Genomic DNA, 24,302 nt, shown 5'->3' with positions numbered 1-24,302 from the left:
CTAAGAAGGCCCCGGGGAGCAACTTGGGGTTAGGTGTCTTGCTCGAGGACACAGTTTGTCTCGGACTATACGAAGTGCATACTAGGCCAATTCATGTATAGATTTGGTCACACATTACTTTAGATCAGTGTAGGTATAAAATATTTGTCAAAAAAAAAAATCAAAAATGATCTTACCAAAATAAGTGTTGTAGTATGACCAAAGGGAGCCCTTTGATGGATGACGTGGTTTTGTTCACAGTTCACAGCGTAAAAATGAAGTTATTGAATATTTTTCGCAATAAAAAAAATCTTATTTTTCCAAAATCAGCAGTGTAGTACAACCAGGAAGAGACCATTAATGTTTTAACGTATTTTGTTCACACTGCACTTTTATAACAGTGAAGTTATTTAATATTTGTTCCAATAAAATTCACCTTAAATTATGCAAAAACATTATTTTGTAAAATAAGCGTACAAGAGGAGCCTATTAATTGATTTTGGTTAAACTACGCTCCGTGCCAATTAAGCACAACGCTTCTCTCCCCAGTTATTTATCCTGGAAAAAGTCCCAATCTGTGAATCTCTTTCCAACGTAAAAGTTCGGTTCATTCTATTGAACGGAGGTGACGTGACTCGTTGTGCGGGTCTGAATCAGACACGGTAGAAATGAGGAACCGAAATGAGAAGCAAATCATCAGGGGAACCAACAAATCACGTAAGACTGGAAGAACACCGATGGGGGGGAAAAACATGCAACACGCAGCTCTTTTAACATAAAAGGAACTCGTTCCTCTTTTCTCTACAACCGGATTGAATCACCGGTCTGTACCTGGTTGTAAAGTCGGTAAGTTTTCTGCTTCGCAACTTTGATAAATGTCTATTTTTTTTAATTGCGGAAGCAGCAAGTGTGAGCGCAGTTACTAAACTGCGTCCATCTGTTTAGTTAGATTAATGAATACAGGACTTTAGTTTCATTTTCTAGCTTTGCTGTTACCTGTCTTATTTCCTTAACATGATCTATATCTCCTGTCGCATGTGTACGGTACCGTTAAACCTGTGTTTAAAACGTGTAGTATTGTAGTGAACCAGTTCCAGTAATGTAGGCGAACAACAGGGAGATTAATTCAACAATCAAAGCACTGATGGAAATCAAAAGTCATAGATTTCTATGTTAGGACACGTTTTTATCACCTACAGTTTTTACTCAATTGTTCCTGTTTGTCTGCTAGATCTCTCTTTGTAGTTTTTGGGGTTTTTTTTGGGGGGGTGACACATACGAAGATGGAGGAGTGGATCATGAGCGTCGGTACTCTGAGTGATCAAGTCCTGGATAGGCTGTCACAGATGCTGGACAATCCGACCCGCGGGTGGAGGCAGCTGGCCGATGCTTTTTCCGAGCAGCCGATATTCCGCTGCAGGTGAGACATTGAACGCATCACGTTAATAGAAGCGCTCCATGTACTATTCAAATATTTCCACCCCCCTTTTCCCACCCATCACCATAATAACTCGTTTGAACAGTACACTTCATCAGTATGGGGGTTTTTCTTTGATGTATGACATGTATGATCAACAGATTTGTCACTCATACTGCACATTCTTGCAAAACACTTTTTGGGCCCTTCCCTGCATTGGACTCATTGACCTTTCACCACTGGACTAAACACTGCCCATTGTACTCCCTCTGTGTAGTGAGAGCGAGCTGACCAGCTGCTCTCTACAGGTGCTCAGTGCTGCAGGCAGCCCGGGACGCGCCCTCCTGGCTCGGCTGGCTGACCGTTCCTGCTCCCTAGACTTCCTGGTCCGCTGCCTGAGGAAGATGGACCACCAGGAAGCTGTGCAGTACCTTACCACCACATGTGAGGAAGAAGTGATGGGGGGAATACATGTGCTTATGTGAAAAAAACTTTTAGAAGTGTAAAAATCAAGGGATCTGAAATAATGTTGGGTTGGTTTCCTAACAGTGTTTCACTTTTTATCTTTGATTAAACTTCTATCGATTGATCTTAACTAGTAATTCTGCTTAACTAAAATCTAAATTGTAGCTATTTGTCTGTAAAATTTGAGTTTAAATTTGGCAGTTATGGAAATCGTTTCCTTAAACACATGTTCATAATCCCACATTAACTACAGGCTGTGTGTTTGTGTGTTTGTGAAACAGTGGCGGTTCTAGACTATTTCAAATGGGGGGTCCAGACAAGGGCCCCATGCGATTTTAAGGGTACGGTGGTTTGAACCCTGGCCCTTGAAGTCAGTGTCAAAGTGTCCTTGGGCAAGATTACCTCAAATTGCAGCAAATTTTTAGTGTCGCTGAGGAAGATGTGACACCTTTATACGGTAGCCTTTGTCACCAGTGTATGAATATGTGAGAGTAGATGAACGCTAACTCCAATATAAATGCAGTCTGTTTACCACCCTCATAGGTTTGGTTCTCCAAAAGACTAAGGACACACATATAACAATAAACGCAATACTCATTCAGTTCTTACGTAGATTTTATCACTGCTATGAATAATTACAATTTCCCCTTTCTAGAGATAAATGTGGGGTTAAAAATATGCCAAAATATTTGCCACAATTATAGGGCCAGAGGGGGCTCAGACTTATTGTCACTGGGGCACTGACCCCATCTGCCCTGTGTCTCTAATACCGTCCATTGCTGCAGCACAGTGTCACTTGTAATGAAGAACATTAGTGATGGCTCAGTTTATTTAGATGCTTATTAAGCACGTAGCTACACTGTGATGCCCCACATCTAAATTCAAGTGTGTGTGTGTGTGTGTGTGTGTGTGTGTGTGTGTGTGTGTGTGTGTGTGTGTGTGTGTGTGTGTGTGTGTGTGTGTGTGTGTGTGTGTGTGTGTGTGTGGTAGTGGCAGAGCTTATCCGGATCACAGTGCAGCCACAGACCCAGCAGGTCACAGCGGGGGGCAGGGTGGTGTTGACCTGCAGAGCCTCCGGTCCCCCTGGACTTGGCTACCAGTGGTTCAGAGGCAAAGAGGAGGTCAGTCAAACCCTGTTTGATTATGTGAATATAAATGATAACAATAGGATTTCAGGTCGAACAATGAGTGATGTGGTGCGTTCTGTATTTATGTTACTTTTCAGCTAAACCTTCACATGATAGTGATGATAATGTGGTGATTAGATTATCAGATGTGATATCATGTGATGATAGATGATTTCCTTGTTTTAGATTTTGGATGAGACAGGGAGTTCACCAGAGCTGGTTCTGTGTCCTTCAGTCCCGGCCCACCAGGGTCCCTATATCTGTCGAGTCCACCATGGAGGGAACTTTATCTTCTCCCAGTGGGCTCATGTTCGCTTCGTCCAGACTGCAGGTCCTAGTCCAGGTACTCCTCCTCTCCCCCTTCTCGTCTCCCTGTTTCCCTTGTTTTATTTCTTCTCATGTGACGTTATATCCTATAAAAATCTTGTCATCTCAGGTTGCAGCAGCACTCTGTTTCCAGGGTCAGCGAGTGGGCTGCGTATCATTCATCAGCCTCAGTCCAAAGCAGTGTCTGAGGGCGACTCTCTGCTCCTGGAGTGCAATGCAGAGGCCAACCCGCCTGTGCAGTACGAGTGGTACCACAACATGTTGCCCATGACACAGCAAAAGACACGTTCACTCAAGGTAAGTTGGTGAATTCACTGCTGCGAACTGCTTACCGACTGTGTTGTAAAATTATTTCAGAAAATAAACTTTTTGGGAGTAATACTTTTTAAAAGAGAAAAAGCCTTACAAAGCCTTACAACCAAGTAAATACATATAAAAACCCTGTGCTATCATCTTTAAAGGGATAATATAAACAAAAGTAAAAGTTTATTTGTACGTAAGTATGATATATATGAGATATGTACGGCCAAACTAATGCAGACGTTGAGACTTTATAATCCAAACACAGTTAACTTATTCTCAAATTTGGTCTCCCTATCTTCTTTTATTCCCTGTAGATCCCGTGTGTGACCACAGCACACAGAGGACAGTACAGGTGCAAGGTGTTCAATTTGTATCATGAGACCTGGAGCGACACAGCAAAGATCACCATCGGTAAGAGCAATTTGTAAACAAAGATTAACCATCATTAAGTCTAACATTGCACATTTATAGACTCTATAAAACACTAGTTCTGTGCAATGATCACTTTTATGCAGGCCCCAGTTCCATCACTGATGCATCCTGGGTTGAAGTTGATCGTGGTCTAGGTATTCTTCATATTCTGATAATATATATATAAAAAAGAAAATAGAGGAACTAGACCAGAATTTTTGTTCCTTTTTTATCTATTTATGAGTCACTATAATACATCAGACTTTGCTTCCTGTTTTTGTAAGTACATCAGTGGAAGGCTTTCTGTGTCAAAGCACCTAATCTGCCTGCTGCACCGTGTTAGATTGTGTGCATGCGTGTGTGTTAAATGATGCTGTTTTATGAGCTATGGACTCGGTTCATCTGATCAACAGAAGATAATGTGTACAGTAGATGTTACCAAGTATTGTAGAAATGAAAACGAGACATTAAACAGCATTTTTCTTTAATTGTATTAATATATTTTCATATTGACATTGACAGACTCAAAGGAAGTCCACAGGTCAAACTACGGACTAGGAATACGTCAGCTACAACAGACGGTCAACCCGCCCTCATCAGTCAAGAATTTCTATGGTGAGTTTTGTGGAAACAAATAACACGGTGCATCAAAATACAGCAATAGTGTATGACATGATTTTTTCTTAGTTTTACAGTTCTTTAATGATGTCTTACTTTCCCCTCCACAGCCACAGACAAAGTTGCTCTCCTGATTGGCAATATGAACTACCTCTACCACACTCAGCTGTGTGCTCCCATCGCTGACGTCCACGAGTTGACCAACCTACTCAGACAAATGGACTTCAAGGTGGTTTCCCTGCTCGACCTCAACTGGCAGGAGATGCACAGCGCTGTTACAGAGTTCCTCTTGCTGCTTGACAAGGGAGTCTATGGTTGGTATCTTGTCATCAGGACAATATGTTCACCATGTTCAAAACATGAATCATATGAATGTCTGTACTTTTAAAGACTACAACACAAGCTAAACACCTGCTCCAACCCTCCATAATAAAGAATTAAAATGTATGTACACTCCCACCGTTTTACTACATCAAGCTTTTAAAAAAAAAATACATATCGTGTAAAACTAACTAAATGCTTATTTTAAACATACTTTTTTTTAAAACCAACAATAAGCTACAAACACTTAGAATCTGACCAAGAGTCCATGCCAACTTAAGCTAAGAGACAACACACTTCATCAAATTCGATAACACATATTTGTTACTCCTTCCACAGGCTTGCTATACTTTGCTGGTCATGGTTATGAGAATTACGGCAATAGTTTCATGGTTCCCATTGATGCGCCAACCTCCTACACATCCAAGCACTGTTTGTGTGTACAGAATATACTTACGAGGATGCAGAAGAAACAGACCGGACTAAATGTATTGCTGCTAGACATGTGCCGCAAAAGGTATACTTTTTTTTTATAATTGAGTTAATGTACCATCTTTTTTTATATCATGTTCAGGTTAGATCATCTTCTGCAAATATTTATGCCTCCATTGAATTCCTATTTTAGAAACCTATATGATGATGTCATCGTACGACCAGGACTGCTCAAGGTGACAGCAAACATAGTGTTTGGATATGCCACGTAAGTTTGCTTATGTTCTCTGCTGGCGTTTTACTTCACCTCCTGTCACCTCCTCCAGTAGAACAACCGTACATGTCTGAACTAATCTCACTGATTTGGGCTAAAAGGTGTCACTCATGTATAGCTTGTTGTGTTCAGATGCGTAGACGCTGAAGCATACGAAGTGAAGAGGGAAGACGTTTCAAATGGCATCTTCATAAGCTTCCTCAAGCGGCGAGTCTGTGAAGATGAGAAGGTCACTGTCATGCTAGACAGAGTGGCTGAAGGTATGTGGAGCAGGCATGTCAAGTATGAGATCTCTGGGCATGCTATAAGATATCTATGTTGCATGGAAAGTATGATTATACCTTACATTTTAATGTTTGAGATGATCCCATCATGTAGTCGTAGGTCACATTATTCTGCATCATGTGCCAGAAAGTGGCTCGCATATTTTACATTTATATTGCTCGTGTGCTCGCTTGACTGTGCGGAGATTGTATTCAGATCATGACACACGTGCCTAAATGGTTCTGCATCTGCCTACCATTAATAATAATAATAATGCTAATATTAGATACTAATTACCATTAGTGATCTACTTAAGTTTTATACTGTATCTGTTGCTACCAGATGATTTAAACTGCACTGAAATGACAGGTGTAGTCATTACTTTACCTGACCAGCCACTGTGGCGTTATTGTTTATAGTCTGAAATTTTTCACTCTTGAAGGCTCTGGAATTGGACATTCTCAAAGAAGATACTTTGACCTGTCACAGGAGGAAATGTTAATAATAAAATTATTGATGGCTGCTTTGATTTTAGGGTCCTGGTTTTGTCACAGTTTCCAGAGCATTTTAACAGTACAGAGCCATCGTTAGTGTTATGAATACACCTGTGTGCTGTTTCTCCAATGACAGGTCCAAATGTTTGCTGTGGAAAAAAGACATAGTGCATGTTGGCTCCATGACATACCAATATGAAGCAGAGACATCATTATCATCAAGTATCTACTGTGCATTTCCTGATATGGCAGAAAATAAAACACAGTTCCATATATTGTCTGGTGCACAAAAACATTTCTTGAACCAGAGTAATACTTCAAACCATTGTAAAATATTTTAGTTTGAATGCTCCCCTGGTGTTATTTCAAAAACGCTGCTAGTCTAATGTCTAGGAGGTTCAACATTTTGAGCATGTAGCAGCTCTGGCGACGTACCACATGTCCTGTTACAGCATTGGCCGGTGATGGAGCAAACCTGTTGTGACAACCCTCTTTGGGTTTCAACTCTTAAACAGCGCAAATTAATGCATGTTGTGATATATGTACTCTTATCAGACATGGGGCGCTGTGACATCACTCGAGGGAGACAGGCTCTGGAGCTACGCAGTAATCTGTCAGAACGACGTTCCCTCACCGACCAGATACAAACCGCTGAGTGTTCTGCATCCCATTCAGCCCGAAACCTGCAGTGGGCTGTTGCTCACGGTACTCAATTCACAAACACAAGCGTGAATTATTAAATATTACAAGAGTTATTGTCATGTTTGTAGATTACTTAATTTAATGTTTGTCAAAGTTAAAAGTATTGTCTCAGGGTATAATTCAAATGTCTCTTTGTAGTCCTACCAAAGAGCCTCTGCCTCCAGTTTGACTGTGGAGTGAAGGTTCAGCTTGGATTTGCTGCAGAGTTCTCCAACGTCATGGTCATCTACACTCGGATACTTGAGAAGCCGAAAGAAATAGTTTCCTGCTCTGCTCAGCTTACTGACTTCCCTGGGGTTTGTAAGCCAATATTACACCAAGATCTGAGATTTTAAAAACTCAAAAAAGCATTTGTTCTAGCTTGCAATGACTTATGGTGCTTGTAATGTGCAGTCCTTTAGCGTGTCACAATACACTATATTTAAAGTGGGAATTAATTTGGCATGATGTAACAACCTTGATGTCTAGGAAAACACAAGGAGTAACAAAGTTCAACCCACCTTTGAAAAAAAAAGGAATGACAGTGAAGAAAAAGGATACCCAAGCACTTTAGTTTAACAATGAGTGGCACTTCTTTTTTCTTTACATAAAAAGTATCAAAGAAAACAACGAAAATCAAATAAGGAGTCAGGGTCTCCAAGCCAAAAAAAGAAACAAAAGAACCAACACTAGCTATAAAATAATTACTTAATTATTCTACTGAAAACAAAAACAAGAATACTAAACTCCCTAGCCATTAAACTGGAAAAAGTAGTACCAAAAGAAATGGCAGAAAACCCTTTCAAGGATTCTCTAATCAAAGTCAACACAACTATAAAAAACAAAATATCAAGCTTTTAGGAGAGCTAAAAGCTTGTGTGAAGTTGCTGCCACATAAAATGCAGAGTAAAATGCAGAGTTTCACCAGTTAACCTCCACCACAAAGTAGGAGCCAAGGGACAGGAACATTGAAATTGGAAGTAGATATGCAGCTCCAATGATTGTTGAATGAGGTCCAGGTGTAATCAGGTGTTAGTGACCCAGGCTCTGAGAAAGGGGTGTGGCAGACCTGAAACAGCTCTCTTTCAACAAGAGGGCAATCGAAAAATCAGTGGATGTAACAAATGGATATAATTGAAGCACACATAAAAAAAAAAAATACTCTACTGACTGTCATCTGTCTTACTTTTGCAGGATGTGGACATTGATTTGAAGAAGAGTAACCAGGATACTCTGCTTGAAGCCGGCAGTTTGTTATTGATCAAAGAAAATCTTCCTTCACCAGAAGTCCCAAGTCTGTACACACGAATCCGATGTCTGCAGAGACTCAGGGTCAGACACTGTTATTATTGTTTTCTTAATAAGCTCTTTTTTCTGTCCTAACAGAAACCTTGTATATGTTTACTTTCCTATTTTAAGTGATATTTCATACTTTTATGGAAAAGTTCGGAATTCAGAGCCAAGCATTTATTTTAAGCTAAAAAAAACCCCCACATTCTTGCTCTTCACTGTCTTTATAGACGGAGCTCACATTCACCACCTGCCTTCATTACACCTATTCCAACATGGATAACGAGGTAGAGGAAAGGAAACCAGTGACAGTTGGTAAACCACTGGTCTCCAAACTCAACCTGCATGACCCACGACCGCCTCAAGCCAGCTCTGCCTCCTCATCCTTCAGCCTCGACTCCTTCAACGTTCCTGAGAGCTCCTCCTGTGCCTCTGTTGGTTCAGCCTCAGATGCATGGTCATATCATGCACAATCTGATCCCTCGACAGCTTCATCCAGAAGTGCCAATATTCCAGAGGAGACTGACGGTGAATTCTTTGATGCCCCTCAACCACTTGTTACCAGCAAAAGCCTGCCCCACAACCAAATAAATGACACAACTTACAAATTTAGTGACATGTACCATTTCCATTCCCACTAAGCATTATGAAACTTATGATTAACGCATAACACACTGATAAATCAGCAGTACAAAAAGGTGAATAGATGGTGAGAAGAAGCCTGTGAATGTTCTGTTTCAGTCAAGCTGACTAGAGACTCAGATTATTGTTTGTGACCAATTTAACTATTATTTTTGTAATGTTTTATGCATACTTTTTTTACCCAAGAATTTGATACATTATAATGCATTGAAAAAGTAAACACACTGCAAAACAATTTCTTTATATGTTTTATTTGTAAGAAAGAAGGAATAAAAGCATATCTGTTTAAGATGAAATGTATAAACTGTTGTATGCTTCAGCTTTTTGTAACTTGCATTACATCTCACGTGCATTCGTACACCAGTTAAAAAATAGTTCGTTGACATCACTGTACAGTACCAGTCAAAAGTTTGGACACACCTTCTCATTCATCTACTTTGAAGAATCTAAAATATAAAACATATTCTGGTTTGTTGAGCATTTGTTTGTTTACCACATAATTCCATATGTGTTCCTTCATAGTTTGGATGTCTTCAATATTAATCTACAATGTAGAAAGAAATAAAAATAAAGAAAAACCATTGAATGAGAAGGTGTGTCCAAACATTTGACTGGTAATGTATATATATATAAATAAATAAAAAAAAAAAAATAAAAAAAAATAATAATAATATATATATAAATAAATATATATAAATAAATAAATATATATATATATACAGTACCAGTCAAAAGTTTGGACACACCTTCTCATTCAACTACTTTGAAGAATCTAAAATATAAAACATATTCTGGTTTGTTGAGCATTTGTTTGTTTACCACATAATTCCATATGTGTTCCTTCATAGTTTGGATGTCTTCAATGTTAATCTACAATGTAGAAAAAAATAAAAATAAAGAAAAACCATTGAATGAGAAGGTGTGTCCAAACATTTGACTGGTAATGTATATATATATAAATAAATAAAAATAAATAAAAAAAAAATAAAAAATAAAATAATAATATATATATAAATAAATATATATAAATAAATAAATATATATATATATACAGTACCAGTCAAAAGTTTGGACACACCTTCTCATTCAACTACTTTGAAGAATCTAAAATATAAAACATATTCTGGTTTGTTGAGCATTTGTTTGTTTACCACATAATTCCATATGTGTTCCTTCATAGTTTGGATGTCTTCAATATTAATCTACAATGTAGAAAAAAAATAAAATAAAGAAAAACCATTGAATGAGAAGGTGTGTCCAAACATTTGACTGGTAATGTATATATATATAAATAAATAAAAAATAAAAAATAAAAAAAAAATAAATAATATAAATAAATAATATATATATATAAATAAATATATATATATAAATATAATAAATACCAGTCAAAAGTTTGGACACACCTTCTTTGGACATTCAACTACTTTGAAGAATCTAAAATATAAAACATATTCTGGTTTGTTGAGCATTTGTTTGTTGACCACATAATTCCATATGTGTTCCTTCATAGTTTGGATGTCTTCAATATTAATCTACAATGTAGAAAAAAATAAAAAATAAAGAAAAACCATTGAATGAGAAGGTGTGTCCAAACATTTGACTGGTAATGTATATATATATAAATAAATAAAAATAAATAAATAATAATTTAAAAAAAATAATAATATATATATAAATAAATATATATAAATAAATAAATATATATATATACAGTACCAGTCAAAAGTTTGGACACACCTTCTCATTCAACTACTTTGAAGAATCTAAAATATAAAACATATTCTGGTTTGTTGAGCATTTGTTTGTTTACCACATAATTCCATATGTGTTCCTTCATAGTTTGGATGTCTTCAATATTAATCTACAATGTAGAAAAAAATAAAAATAAAGAAAAACCATTGAATGAGAAGGTGTGTCCAAACATTTGACTGGTACTGTATGTGGACGTTAACTGTGCTTGTACTTGTCTCTGCACTACAACACCACTGCGCATGCGCCGTCACGTCAACTCGAGTGGCTCACCACGGCCTCCATTTTGCAGTGTTTTGCAAGCTAGCTGCTCCCATTCGTAGTGCAGCATCAGTTATATATAATTAAAAAAAAAAGATAGTGCATTGTGGTTCGTTTTAAAGCTGAAGAGATATTTTCACGGACTAAAACGATGGCTGACCCATCCGCAGACGTGAAGGCTGAGGAGGCCGCAGAGGTCCGCAAACTGTCGGAGCTGAGAGTCATCGACCTGAAGGCCGAGCTGAAGAAGCGGAACCTGGACACCACGGGCATCAAGAGCGTGCTGTCCGAGCGCCTGAAGAAGGTCGTCCAACTGCTGCCTTTGTATACATAAATAGACACTCAGTTGTACCAACCCAAGTCCTCTTAATCATGCCTGTAATTTGCAGCTTCGCGAATGCAGTCAACCCGATGTAGGCTAACGTAAAGCTAACGCAGCTAACGTAAAGCTAACGCAGCTAACGTAAAGCTAACGAGGCCCATTTTTGCTTTGCGCCAAATGGCTAACTCACTCATTTCGCGTCTATTTTACATATTTAACGTTGATTTTTTTGTGTTTTATGAAATGCTTTTGCACATGCACACGTATGCTGAACTGTTTGCATTTCTATAATTAAACAGGCAATCGAGGAAGAGGGTGGAAATCCTGATGAGATCACCGTGACTCCGGAGACCACCCCAAAGAAGACTAATGTTACACCTAAACGGCCCTCCAAAGGTAAAGTATCCCCATATGGACCCCGTTTAACCTTCACTGTTAGTGTCTGCAGCATCTGAAGGTCTGGCCCATTCGTTTCTACTGGAAAGTCATCTGTTTCCCAAATGTCACATGGTAACCTTAAGGCACCCTGTCTCGAGGGGTTATTCATTCCTGGGCACGTTCACAGTCTGGTGTGCAGCTCGTGCATGTTTAATTGGATTAGGTAACGTGACATCTTCATGGAGGATAATTGCTCAGTTTATGTTTTGGAGTGGATTCAACTCTGGATGTAGAGTGGATAACATCTGTCAGTTATTAATGAAATGTAAAAAAAACATGGAGTTTCCAGAATTACCTTAATGACTCTAAAACAGTTTAACAATTTAACCCTCATGATCATAGGATTTAGTTTTTCTGGGACTGTTGCTCAACAAATGCTCAACAAACCAGAACATGTTTTATATTCTAGATTCTTCAAAGTAGTTGAATGAGAAGATGTGTCCAAGCTTTTGACTGGTACTGTACCTAATAATAAAGCAACAATTAGGTTAAGCCCACTTTATGGTTGTGTAACCTGAAGTCCATTTTGATTTTGGGTTTCCTGAAAAACATGTTAAGTTTGTCTTAATGCAAACTTTCCCAGTGGCCTCTACCAAAATGAATGATTGTACTGTCAAATCAGTTGAATTAAATATGTTTTACTTTACTATTCCGTTGACACGTTGGAGTGAGGAGTATTAGAAGTATGGGGGGGGGCTTGTCTTATTCTGTAACAAATGCTACCTTTTTAATAAGGCTTAGAACACTGTTTTATAAGGGTGATGGGGATTTGAAAAGTAGTTGGAAAAGAAATGTGTTATGGTGTTAGGGGTACTATAAGTGCAAATGGAAGACACAGTTGCCTAACCTTTTGATGCATAAATGTAGAACTTGTCGGTTGAATTGGATTGCAGCATGATTGTCCATCGCCTGTAAAATCTGACAAACGTTTTCTTTGAAACCTATTCGAGCACTCGGTCTAAACTAAAAATGTATTTACTCTAGATACAAGGCAAGACAATGATGAACCAGAGGACGGTACGATCGAGGAGGATTCTCCATATGGCCAGGTGAGATTGCTTGACTTATTTTCACATGTCTTTTAAGCACTACTGTAATGATACTTTTGCATCGCCCTCCTTAACATGTGCAAAGTTCTGAATCGGAAACGCTGTTGAATTCTTTTGGTGAGCGTCTTCAGCAAATTTCCTCCTTTCTTATTCAGGAAGAGCCTCAGGACGATCATGAGAACATGCAGGAAATGGACATCCTCGACATGAACGTTCTGGATGAGACGGAGAATGACAACGGGATACCAGCCGAGGATGAAGAGGATGAAGCTGTGGATTTTCACTCTGACGAAGATGCACTGTTGGATGAAGAACATGAAGAAGACGCACTGTTGAATGAACAACATGACAACAGGACCTTGGAGTCAGAAGATGAAGCAAGAGGCCCTGAGGTGAGAAATTAGATTACAAAGTTGTCTACTCATTTTGATCTTCTATCCCCCTCAATGCCAAGTTTTAATGTGACTATATATTTGTATCTATTTTCACAGATGGATAAGTCTGAGCTGTCAGATAAGCCTGAACATATGGCATGCTCATCAATCAATATGGTATGTTAACTCACAAGTATTTCTCCTGTATGCAAAGCTTGTGAAGCTACGGTAATACAAACTATCACAAACAGTCACATTCATGAAGACATTCTTTTCTTTTAGGCTCAGGATCCAGACGCAGATGACGTCCAAGAAGTAACAGGTACTGTAGAAAATGGTTTATAAAAAGGTGGAGGCATCTTTTTACAGTGTTGAGCTTGGTATGCAAACACTTAGTTTAGTTTCAACCAGGAAGAGAGACTGGAAGCCCGAAGGGAATTGCTGGCTTTGTGCTGAAATTTGGTTAACCACAATTAATATTTTCCCCGGTAAAATGCAATCATTAAGCTGCGAGTTATGTTCTTGCAGAAGTAAAATACCGGTGGTTAACAATTTGATGCACATTGACAGCAATTATATTTCATGGTCAGGGAGGTGTGAGCTGTTGCAGGTGATTGCAGTGTTTCTAGGTTGCCACATGAAGAACAAGACAATGAAGATCCATCAGGACTCATCAACTATTACAACTTTTTAAAGACTCTGACTCGGAAATCAGCTGGATATGAAATCGCTGGACTTGTGCAAATGTTCTTGTCATCGTCACCAATGGACACTGGGGAAAGTCAAAAGCTGAAAAAAAGATGGACTGCAGCGAGAATCTGCTGCTGCACTGCTGATCTTGTGGCTCTCTTCAGCACTGAACTCTTTGTCTGCTTTGGATCAGGTGAACACAGTGAAGTGGTTCAACTTGGAAAAAAAATGAGCCCAAGTGTTACTCCCACCAGTTGCATAGTTGTCCTCCAGCCTTTGGGTTCTCTTCCAGTCTCTCGTTAGGGCCTACTTCATCGTTTTAATACATAGTTCTAAGAACACAGGCCAGTGGTCATGACGTTCCTAATCCAGGCCTTGCCAGTTCCTCGTTAACCATTGCTGTGTTTCAGAAGTGATTAAACTCTGTGCCATTCTATTCCTGTTAAATCCGTAGAAAATGACAAAGTAGCCGGCTCTTGTTTATCTGAGCCACTTAACGAAGATCACCACCAGAGCCTCGAGACGAGCCCTGAAGAAGAGCAAGCCGCCACCGCCGGAGGGGAAGACAATGTGTCCGACACCGGTGCCAAGTCCGAGAACGCCGCCTCTGGAGACGTGGAGACCGCCATGGATGTTTTGGAAACTCCCACCAAAGAGGTTGGGGATGCCCAGAATGCCCCAGAAGAGACATTTGACTCTGAAAACAAAAGCTCGCAGGCTGTTAGTGTAAGCGAACAAGGCGCCGTGGGTGAAACTGTTGATTCAGAAATGGGGTCTAAGAAGGGTGAGGAGGATGAGAAGACAGAAGAGAATGCCGCTGCGGACTCAGCCTCCACAGTGAAAGAGTCCTCTTCTGTAGAGGGCGATGATCAGAAAAAGAGGTTTGTTGCTTTCTGTCTACTAGAAACCAAAATGGCTATCTCTGTTGCATTGGCTCCTTTGTGCTAGCAAAATTTGGATGCTCTTTTCGAGGTAAAAACGTTCTGTGCATTTGTCTTTGTTTTCATTTGTCATTCTTTACACTCTCCTATCCCACTATATTACCCATTAACGAGGATTCGGATTGCCATATGGTATCGTTCCATTTACTCACTGTTAAATCACTGCACTATGGTACATGATGGGCTGGTCACCGTCGGTTACGTATTATACCATAAAACACATAGTATATACATCTGTATGAGGAGAGATGCCAGGTATTTCACTGCTGTATGTTTATTGCTTTTTTTTCTTTGTCTCTAGCTCTGAGGAGAAAGATGGCAAGACTGAGTCAAAAGATGAAAAGGGTGAGTGGATAAAGTGCTTTTTTCTCCCTGTTCTGGCTTTCAAATGTAGTGGATATTTGCTCATTAGTTTATTGTGTGTTTGTAGCTGCTGGAAGTGCTGTAGCAGGCACTAGCAAGAATCTGTGGGTCAGTGGTCTGTCTTCCACTACTAGAGCGACTGATCTGAAGACTCTCTTCAGCAAATATGGCAAGGTTAGTCTATGCAGATTATTTTACACCGTTGTCAAAAGGCCTAGAATTACAGATCACTCGTATTTGATCCATCTTTATATTTTTTCTCCCATTCCCTGGCCATCTCTACCTTTTTGTGTCCCTGCGTCCCCTCCTGTATATCTCCATTTCCTGCAGGTTGTTGGAGCTAAGGTGGTGACCAACGCCAAGAGCCCCGGGGCTCGCTGCTATGGTTTCGTCACCATGTCTTCCACAGAGGAGGCCACCAACTGTATCAGCCACCTTCACAGGACTGAGCTGCATGGCAGGATGATCTCTGTGGAGCGGGTGAGTGTCAGAATGGTCCCACCCAGATTATCATTTTATAGACCTGATTGATCATTATTTATGCAGAACTCAATTTGTAGTTGTTTGAGTTCTGTTGAGTGTAATGGGAGAATTTAAAACATTTCGCTTACCTGACAAATACAATCCTATTCATTAGACACCCATACAGAAATAGAGTCATTCGGCAAGCCATATAGGTGTGAGTCTATTTATGAAAGTATCTTTTGCCTGAAGCAATACATACGTTTAGGTCATTTAGATGAAATTCCAGAGGAAGAAAGAAACCCTAAAGGTTTACTTCCATTACATTTGTTGTAATCTTAAGGGTGTGGCTCTCTAAAACACCTGGTGAAAACCTTGTAAATGTCACACTTAAAGTCTATTGTGAAGCCTGTACTAAGTGGAGACATGAGTGTTAAAGTAGGTCCGGTAACAAAATGTGATTGTTCCATTTGATAGTTGTATCATTTTGTTGAAGATTAGAATACAGAAACAAATTAAGTTACAGAGCACACTTAATCAGATACATACAAAAGAGGTGTTATTGTTCTTTTTCATTGTATGGTATGATCAGTGTGAAATGTAATCTGTTTATTCAGCATTTGTGAATAAACACATTCCTGTTTAATCATTGCAGGCTAAAAACGAGCCTGTTGGGAAGAAGCCAGCAGACAAGAATGACCCCAAGAAGTCTGGCAGTGACAGGAGACAGTCCACTGACTCCAAGTAAGACCGCATACGAGCTGCTGCATCTCTGAGAAGAGTCTCTTACTAAAAAAAGCCCTGTGAGCTCGGTATTTTCATCCGGTGTGCTTTTAAATATCAAGGGTGCAAACATTTTTAGTACGGCATGCCCATGTAGTAACCTACAGCAGCAGTAGTTTAGATAAGCTGTCAACTATGTGGGAGAAAAGTAAACCAATTAACTGAACTGTTGTTTAAAATGTTTGTTGATACTGATACTGTCAACTGTTCATGTTTTCTGTAGATCTGATGGAAAGGATGAGAAGTCTGAGGGAGATGGAAAAGATGGCAAAGGTGAGAAATGTTGGATAATTTCCAGCTTGTATGGGGAAAAAAAAAAGCAAATGCTGAAAAACTGCAAATCATTTACCTATTTTCTTGACTATATCAATTGTGTTTGTTTGACAGGGCGAAATGAGAGGACTGTAGTTATGGACAAATCCAAAGGAGAGCCTGTCATCAGCGTCAAAACCAAAAGCAAGGAACGAGTAAGTAAACAAAAACTTCATCCTCACCAGATGTCACTAAAACAAACCGTGGTCAATTATATGCCAGTATACGGGGTTGCTATTTTACGTTGTCTTTCATTGTCTCCTTCCTCCAGAGCACAAAAAGTCGAGACCGCAAGTCACCCAGCAAGGAGAAGAAAGAAATATTATCGTTTGACCAGATCAAGGAGCAGAGAGAGAGGGAGAGACAGCGACAACGAGAGAGAGAAGTCAGAGAGGTGGAGAGACGCAGATTCACGTAAGGATCATTCTACCTGACCCCTCCATAGGGCTTAATAAATACATAATTAACTTTTAATAAGGATCTTTAGTTTTGTTTTTTTTACTTAAATTAACTTGGCCAATGGGAAAGTGCTGTGAAATCTTTATTTGTTGAATGCTGAAGAAATAACCTTTTGTAGCAGTTTGTACAATATGATTTTACACTGGAAACTGAACACATACTTCCAAAACTGTACATGTGGTGCTGAGAGATTGATCTTTGCCATCTTCTCTCAGCGACAGGGACAACCGTGACACCCGTGATAACCGCCCGGACCGTGAGCGCGAGCGAATCCGTCTGTTCCGAGAGAAAGAGGAGAGGAAACACCTGATCCGGAAGAGAAACTGGCTGGAGGTATAGTTAGTCACCTGTCACTCACATTTCATACATTCAATTTTTATCTGGTGTTACTCTTGCAAAGCCTGTTGATTACAGTAAAATAAATGTCTGTTCTTAGGTCATTTTGCTCCCATATATGAATTGAATTATCTCCTCGTCAGCCTTGCTTTCTCACAAGTTCCGTTGTTAATCTCACTTTACCCGTGAATGGTTTGACTCCCAGGCTGAGAAGCAGCGCCTCGACGCGGACCGTATGGAGCGTCAGTTCTTGGAGCGGGAAAGGCTACGCATAGAGTACGAGAGGCGGCGCGAACAGGAAAGGATCCTCAGGGAGCGTGATGAGCTGCGGCGTCAGCAGGAGCAGCTGCGCTATGAGCAGGACCGCCGCTCTGTTAAGAGGCCCTACGATATGGATGGCAGGTAAATAATAACTGACACAGTGTAGTGGTGCTGAACAGGATGATACGTAAATAGTTTTATCGCTTGGCAGAGGTTAGTTCAGTTGGCCTTTCAATCATTTAAATATTACCCACAGTTTTTTTTCCAATCTTTAATTAAAATGCTCACGATCTTGAGTTTTATGTAAATAAACTGCTGCCAGGCAGAATCAAAAAATCACAAGATATGAGCAATAATAAGGGTTATAGCTCCAGTATTTATGAATATATGGTGTAGATATCAGCTCATTGGATGAACTTCATGCTGGATTTTGTTGCCTGCTTCTCTTTTAGGAAAGACGACTGGCCTGAAAAGCGCATGGCCATGGATGACCGTTATAGCCGCTCAGACTTCGGTCGTCAGGAACGTTACCAGGACTTTGACCACAGAGATCGGGGCCGTTACCAAGACGACCTGATGATGGACAGGCGAGACAACACTCGTAGCGTCCCTGCAGAAAGAGACGGTCAGGTAAGAAGCAATGACCCTCGTCTCACTAAATTCAAGATGCAACTCTATCTTGATGGGGAGAGTTGAACTGGTATCTGAAGGGTCGGGTATCTGACCATTCATGAACAAATTGTAACGGTCTCTTGTCCGTTCCTTCAGCACTTCTCAGACAGGTCCGACAGACATGGCAGAGAAGGCCGAGAGTCCTGGAGTGGAGGCTATGACAAACGCATCAACCCCAGGTGAGACCGGCTTCAGTTCAAGCCTCATAAATACATAAATAGTGTCCAGTGCTGACATTTTTCCTGGAGGGAAGAAAACAATTTTAATGTTTTTTTTTTTTTTTTTTCTTGTCATAGGGAAGGAGGTCGAGACTGGGACTCTAGTCGAAAAATAGATGGAGACAGAACATGGCAAAGTACGAATACTTGTGTTTTATTGTGTGTGTAATGATTGTATTGCCGATTACACTGAGAAACCTTCGAAGTAAATCAGCTTTTAGCCCTCTGAGGATTGGAGTGGCAATTGGCATAACTTTAGTAGCAAGCTGAGGGGGGACAACTTGTCCTAAAACTATAGTTTGTTCATTACATTATGGTATTATAGACTTACAACTTTTCCAGTTCTGATGTTTTGCATTTTTGTTCCAGATCGGGACGGGGCCATCCCAGGCCAGAGCCACATCGCACGCGGAGGAATGGCAAGGTGAGCAGTGAATATAAGCTGGATTTATGCCTCTTTTTTTAACATTGCATTATGATAGAACAGTATCGATCATTGTGTGTCTGTGTATATTTGCTCCACCAGCCGTGGAAGCTACATTAACACAGGAACGTCTCAGTCCCTGTCCGGAGCTCTCAACAGGCAGAACCAGCTGATGCAGGGCAGCGGGCTGCAGGGTGGAGCTTTCGGCCGCCGCTACTGATGTCTGTGTGAAGAAAATAGTGGGACTGTATCAGGAGGTCTTATCGGGAAGGATGTGACCGTCTTGTTTTGTACATTTTTTAAAACCAGGAATTCTTTTTTGACACAATTCCAATCCATTTTTTTGATGGAGACGTTTATTTTTTTTCTCGTCGTTTCTCCTTTTTTTTCGTTTTGTGTGTGTGATGTAGTGATCTCCTGCCTTGTATTTATCATTCAGTCCAAACTACCTTGTTAGTATAACACAACTGCTTGCCCAAGAATGTGTTGAATATGCGGGTCTGCCTGTGTTGGAGGGTCACGTCAGAGCTCTGTGTTGTGAATTAAGATGTTTTCTAGACACCTGGGTCAATGGACCTAACCTCGCCCGTCTCCTCTCTGTATCCCAGTTTGTCTGAAGCATTGTGGATTTTTTCCTTTCTCGTTAAATGAGCCTTTGTTGCAACTTATTTCTTCATAGCTTAAGACTCCTTTTTGACGTCATTCTTTTTAAAACAGATGTTTGGAGTTCTGATGAGTGAAATGTTTTTAAAAGTAAATTCATTCACGTTCTTATTGTCCATGCTCGTTAGTTTATTTTTATATTTCAATCAGTGCTTTTTTTTTCGATTTAATTTGTGTGATTGTTGGATAATGGTAATAAATGCCCCATGAGCATCTATGTGTTCACAAACTATTGATTAAGATCTGTTATAAAATCTAAATCTTAAAATTTAATGTATTATGTTTCAGTTTATGTTTTCTGTAACGCAAATGTTTATGTCGGTTTTGTTTTTCATAAAAGTGTTATATTTAGTTAAGTCTTTCTGTTTGGTTCATTTAACGCCACGCTCTGGTCAGTGTCAAAGAATATTAGCTTCTGGTGTCTAGTGGAGCTCGGCTGTAAAATTCACAGGGTGAAATTGACTCCATAAATAAAAGATTTTTCATCTTTTTGCAGTGGTGCTACTGAAACAAATGTTTCCTGATTTTTTTTTTGCCAAAATACTTTCTTCAAAAGTCAATGTTGGGGAGGGTTACATTAAAAGCACACAAACAAACTATGAACTGGCACGATTCTTTGATGCAACAATTACATTTTTAGTTCTTACATTAGAGCTTCTTTTTCACTTTTAAAAATGCAGCGTTTAAATTGGACATGGCTCCTTTTAGATTTGGGAAAGCTCAGCCATCATTGCATTGTTTGATAATATTCTCCTGCAACAAAGGTTTAATAAATTTGTGATTGAGGAAAAAAACTTGATTGACAACCTCCATTTTAACTTGTTGCAACACTAGAAAGCACTAGAAATGTTAGGGGGTGGATGGAGCATGCAAAAAAATAAAAATGCTACTTGCAAAACGGCAGCAAAAGCAATATTAAGTTACTCGAAAAAACAATTTACAAGCCAGACAAAAGCAGTTGCATTAAAATTAAATTTCTACATTACATTACATTACGGTACAGTCATTTAGCAGATGCTTTTATCCAAAGCGACTTACAGGAAGTGTATTCAACATAGGTATTCAAGAGAACTACTAGTCACCAGAAGTCATAAGTGCATCTCCTTTCTTAAACAAGCATCTTAAAGCATAAACCAGAGCAAAAGTATAGGGCAGAGGCAAATTACTACGAAAACAATAATTGCAACAGACTAATACGAATATAAGTGCTACAAACTACTATGAATAGGATAAGTGCAGTAAACGAATACGAATTCAATAAGTGCAGCGAACTGATACGAATACAGTAAGTGCAACAACTAATACGAATGCAATAAGTGCTACAATCCCAGACACATTCAGCAGGTCCAAGATCCACCTTTATAATAATCAATCCTCGGCTTGGCATGAGTTACTGTGTAAAGTGTGTTTCAGACGTGGTTAATAGTGTCCAAGATGAGTATGCTGAAGATTATATTATAGGATGTTTCCCTCTGGCTTAAATAGAATAATAATTAAACTACCAAGATGCTATGATTCTCTTCAGTCCTACATTCACTAAACTTTTCCACTCACACTGCTGTTCTGGTGCCCTGAAACCTTCCCAGATTGCAGAGGGAGAGTTACTCAACTTGGAAGTCCAATGAGAATGGATGTACTGTATTTCACATGACTCAAAGACCTTCAGCCTAGATTGAAGAAGTTAGGTTAGAAGCTAGTGGCTGCAACAGCAAACTCAGTGGGTGGTCTGGTAGAACTGGTTGCAGTCCAACGCTGTAGATTAGTGACTCGTCACCTCAGTAAAGTGTCAGTGTTGAATATAATATTCTCATTGCAGAACAGCACATTATCCAGGATCACACATCACCTGTTTAATTTCGACAGTGATTTATCTCCTGGACTTTAAAATGTCATTTTGACCTCTGTACTTCACGCTTGTAGGTCATGGGTACACCAGCTGTCAATATGATTTCCAGATATAGCTCCTTCTTCACTTCTAACTTCCTTGGTACTTATCTATTACTGGATTCAAGTTCCTCTTCTACAAATGGAATTCCGCTCTTCCCACCGATACTTTCCTCCTTCATTACACTGCGACTCGTGTCATGATCCTTAAAATGATGACTCATAGTGTATGTGTGTTACAGGGAAAGTACCCAAAAATCAGGCTGTAAAATCTTGGGTGTTAATTTAAGCCTCAAGTTTGAATAAAGTTTGAAAATGTGCCCATAGCTGAATGTTATATCGGCATACTTCTTGCATCTTTTATATATTTACATAGCAGTTGCATCCAATGATGTGGACAAACCTTCAGAGCACAAAGGAGGTCTGCACACTGTTAGGCTCCAATTACATTGTTTATATCTTGCCTCATTCAAGTGAGACAGCGAGAAACAGGCATTTCTTGTAGAGGCAGTAATCAACTCAAACCATTATCACCTGCTGGTCAACAATCCACAAGGAAAAACAGAAAAAGCCTCAGACCAGCAGGTGATAGTTATTTGAGTTTGTTACTGCCTCCACAAGAAAGACCTGTTTGTTTGCTTTCACATTTGTCTGAGCAGGCCTGCTAGAAATGTTTCCTTGGAAGGAGAAATAAACTGTTTATTAGGAGCCTAACAGTGTGCAGACCTCATTGGGTCCTGTAGTTTAGTATTCTTTTGTTTTGCACTTGAGTATCTTAGGCTGGATGTCTGCACACTTGGTCCCTCTTGTAAGAAAATAAAAATTTTTATCACAGATATTGTGTCAAAACAGGTAAACCCTGTCATCTTTTCAAATCTGCAGGTCTGCAGCTCATGGACCTCTCAACAACATGCAGGCATGGTTCAGAGATGTACATTTTTCAGTTTGCTACATTAACAGCATCACTGGCTCCCCTCCCCATCCGCCTGTCTACCCTTATTTTGCTGTTTCATGTGGAAACACAAAAGCAGTACAAGGTAATAAGAGTTTTAATATCAGCTCATGAAACTCCCTTGAATCTAAATCCTCCCCATTTTCCTCTTGTTATTTTCATTTTGTCCACTAGAGGGAGTTATATAACCACAAATAGAGGCCAGAACTGGTCATCTCTACTTAATGCCTCATACTTTAGGCATTAAGTAGACGTTATTATGCATATCAAATGACCGTAAGTGCAATGGTAGAACCAGGGGAAATACTTACTTTAATATGACAAGCAACAATTCGCACTGATGATTGCATGCTTGGGCTATTGCATTCACGTGGACATGGATGACAGCAGCGCTACAAGTGGAAAAACTTATGACAGAAGATAAGGGCACTGAGGACATGACTTATGGGTGAGAGGATGCTGGGGATTAAATGAGTTTACATAGCAGTGACCAGCTCTGCAAATAGTCCTCCAGATGTAGAACGAACAGCTCAAATCAACATGACTGAGCTGGAGAAGGCCACAGACACTTCACCTGGACACATACACACTTAAAGGCATTTCTGCGTATGTAAGCACTTACAGGAATGCACACACACACACACACACACACACCACTGATCCTTGGCGTCACCCCCATGTGGTGCCACATCATTTCCCCTGGCCTTTGGAATGTGTGTTTATTTTCTCTCTCGGTCCTGATGAGTCGTCTAACTGAAGTGTCCTCCATGACTCTGTGTCTCTTTGTCTCTCTCCTCTCACGCTCTTTGCCTGAAGATGCAAATATGTCGCAGAGATGTTTGAGTAAATCAATAACAGAGGTAACCACAGGGCTGATCTGTAATAAATGCAGATGTGTTAATGTATGGCAGAGCAGGTGCAAGAGCCCCATCCATGTCCTGCATGTGAGAAACAAACAAACATGATGGGATTCACATCATATCACACAGCTGGTTCACTTATATGTTAGTTTGCCATACACCAGACCTGAGACCACCACAGGTCGATCCACCAGGAGCTTCCTCGGACAGCTGAGGGAAAACAAAGCTGAGCCAACATCCTTATTATGGTTCAACAGAACTAAAGCTCTCAACAAAAGCTTGACCAGCAGGGAGGAGAAGAAGGTTTGCAAGGCCTCAGTGTTGTGGGTCAAAAATATGCAGAAAGAGAGAGATAAGAAAATAAACAGTGTATCTTCTGTACTTTCCCTGACCTGTTTCTACCAACAAATGCCGTTTTAGAATATCTTTCTCAAATTGACCAATCATATAGTCCTGGTATGATTTGAAAAAATACAATCAATTATGGAAAAATATAAAATATCCAGTCCACTTTTAGGATTCATACAGCTTTTTTCACATAAGCAGTTTTACTCCTAAAAACCCGTAAACAGACAGTTCAAAAGTTGATTTTCATATGAGATCTTTTTTTTTTTGAGTATGTTTTTGCAATCCTCAACAGACATTTATTCCTTTTTAAGGAATTTAGCTGAACCACTGACAGATAACGTATGTTTACATTGGGAGAAATCCATCTTCTGCTGCCAAAACGATGATCCAGTTGGTATCACAATCATTCGTGCAAAACAGCCAGTCTTCATGC

The 24,302-nt window shown here is 39.7% G+C and overlaps 2 protein-coding genes across 3 annotated transcripts; both read left to right on the top strand.

The window, feature by feature from the left end:
• Positions 1-690: 690 nt before the first annotated feature.
• Positions 691-9,482, top strand: malt2 (MALT paracaspase 2). 2 transcript variants are annotated; one of them, XM_054602518.1, is made up of 17 exons: positions 691-825; positions 1,211-1,399; positions 1,674-1,840; positions 2,852-2,982; positions 3,175-3,331; positions 3,425-3,612; positions 3,933-4,029; positions 4,134-4,184; positions 4,552-4,644; positions 4,758-4,961; positions 5,308-5,485; positions 5,594-5,668; positions 5,807-5,934; positions 6,988-7,137; positions 7,273-7,430; positions 8,308-8,445; positions 8,634-9,482. In XM_054602518.1, the coding sequence occupies exons 2-17, from the start codon at positions 1,263-1,265 to the stop codon at positions 9,042-9,044; spliced, it is 2,463 nt and encodes an 820-aa protein (XP_054458493.1). In that variant the 5' UTR covers positions 691-825; positions 1,211-1,262; the 3' UTR covers positions 9,045-9,482. The 2 variants fall into 2 exon arrangements, with proteins under 2 accessions (XP_054458493.1, XP_054458494.1); XM_054602519.1 differs by lacking the exon at positions 4,134-4,184.
• A 1,564-nt stretch (positions 9,483-11,046) lies between these two features.
• On the top strand, positions 11,047-20,339 carry safb (scaffold attachment factor B). The gene is made up of 21 exons (XM_054602983.1): positions 11,047-11,362; positions 11,680-11,776; positions 12,803-12,867; positions 13,023-13,259; positions 13,359-13,418; positions 13,524-13,563; positions 14,386-14,812; positions 15,174-15,217; positions 15,303-15,409; positions 15,566-15,715; positions 16,353-16,441; positions 16,704-16,753; positions 16,868-16,947; positions 17,064-17,206; positions 17,467-17,584; positions 17,793-17,989; positions 18,301-18,478; positions 18,617-18,699; positions 18,817-18,875; positions 19,108-19,162; positions 19,265-20,339. The coding sequence occupies exons 1-21, from the start codon at positions 11,210-11,212 to the stop codon at positions 19,380-19,382; spliced, it is 2,550 nt and encodes an 849-aa protein (XP_054458958.1). The 5' UTR covers positions 11,047-11,209; the 3' UTR covers positions 19,383-20,339.
• Positions 20,340-24,302: the final 3,963 nt, after the last annotated feature.

Source organism: Anoplopoma fimbria, chromosome 8 (assembly GCF_027596085.1).
Source record: "Anoplopoma fimbria isolate UVic2021 breed Golden Eagle Sablefish chromosome 8, Afim_UVic_2022, whole genome shotgun sequence".
Lineage (NCBI taxonomy): Eukaryota > Metazoa > Chordata > Actinopteri > Perciformes > Anoplopomatidae > Anoplopoma > Anoplopoma fimbria.
The sequence above is the reverse complement of the archived record's forward strand: the minus strand, read 5'-3'. Positions and strand labels throughout refer to the sequence as shown.

Bases quoted from the DNA above. Each gene is read 5' to 3' on its own strand.
- malt2 (XM_054602518.1), top strand. From the start codon at position 1,263: ATGGAGGAGTGGATCATGAGCGTCGGTACTCTGAGTGATCAAGTCCTG. The intron at 4,030-4,133 runs GTAAGAGCAATT...ACTTTTATGCAG, and splicing joins CACAGCAAAGATCACCATCG to GCCCCAGTTCCATCACTGAT. The intron at 4,185-4,551 runs GTATTCTTCATA...TGACATTGACAG, and splicing joins TGAAGTTGATCGTGGTCTAG to ACTCAAAGGAAGTCCACAGG.
- safb (XM_054602983.1), top strand. From the start codon at position 11,210: ATGGCTGACCCATCCGCAGACGTGAAGGCTGAGGAGGCCGCAGAGGTC. The intron at 13,564-14,385 runs GTACTGTAGAAA...TTAAATCCGTAG, and splicing joins TGACGTCCAAGAAGTAACAG to AAAATGACAAAGTAGCCGGC. The intron at 15,218-15,302 runs GTGAGTGGATAA...GTGTGTTTGTAG, and splicing joins TGAGTCAAAAGATGAAAAGG to CTGCTGGAAGTGCTGTAGCA.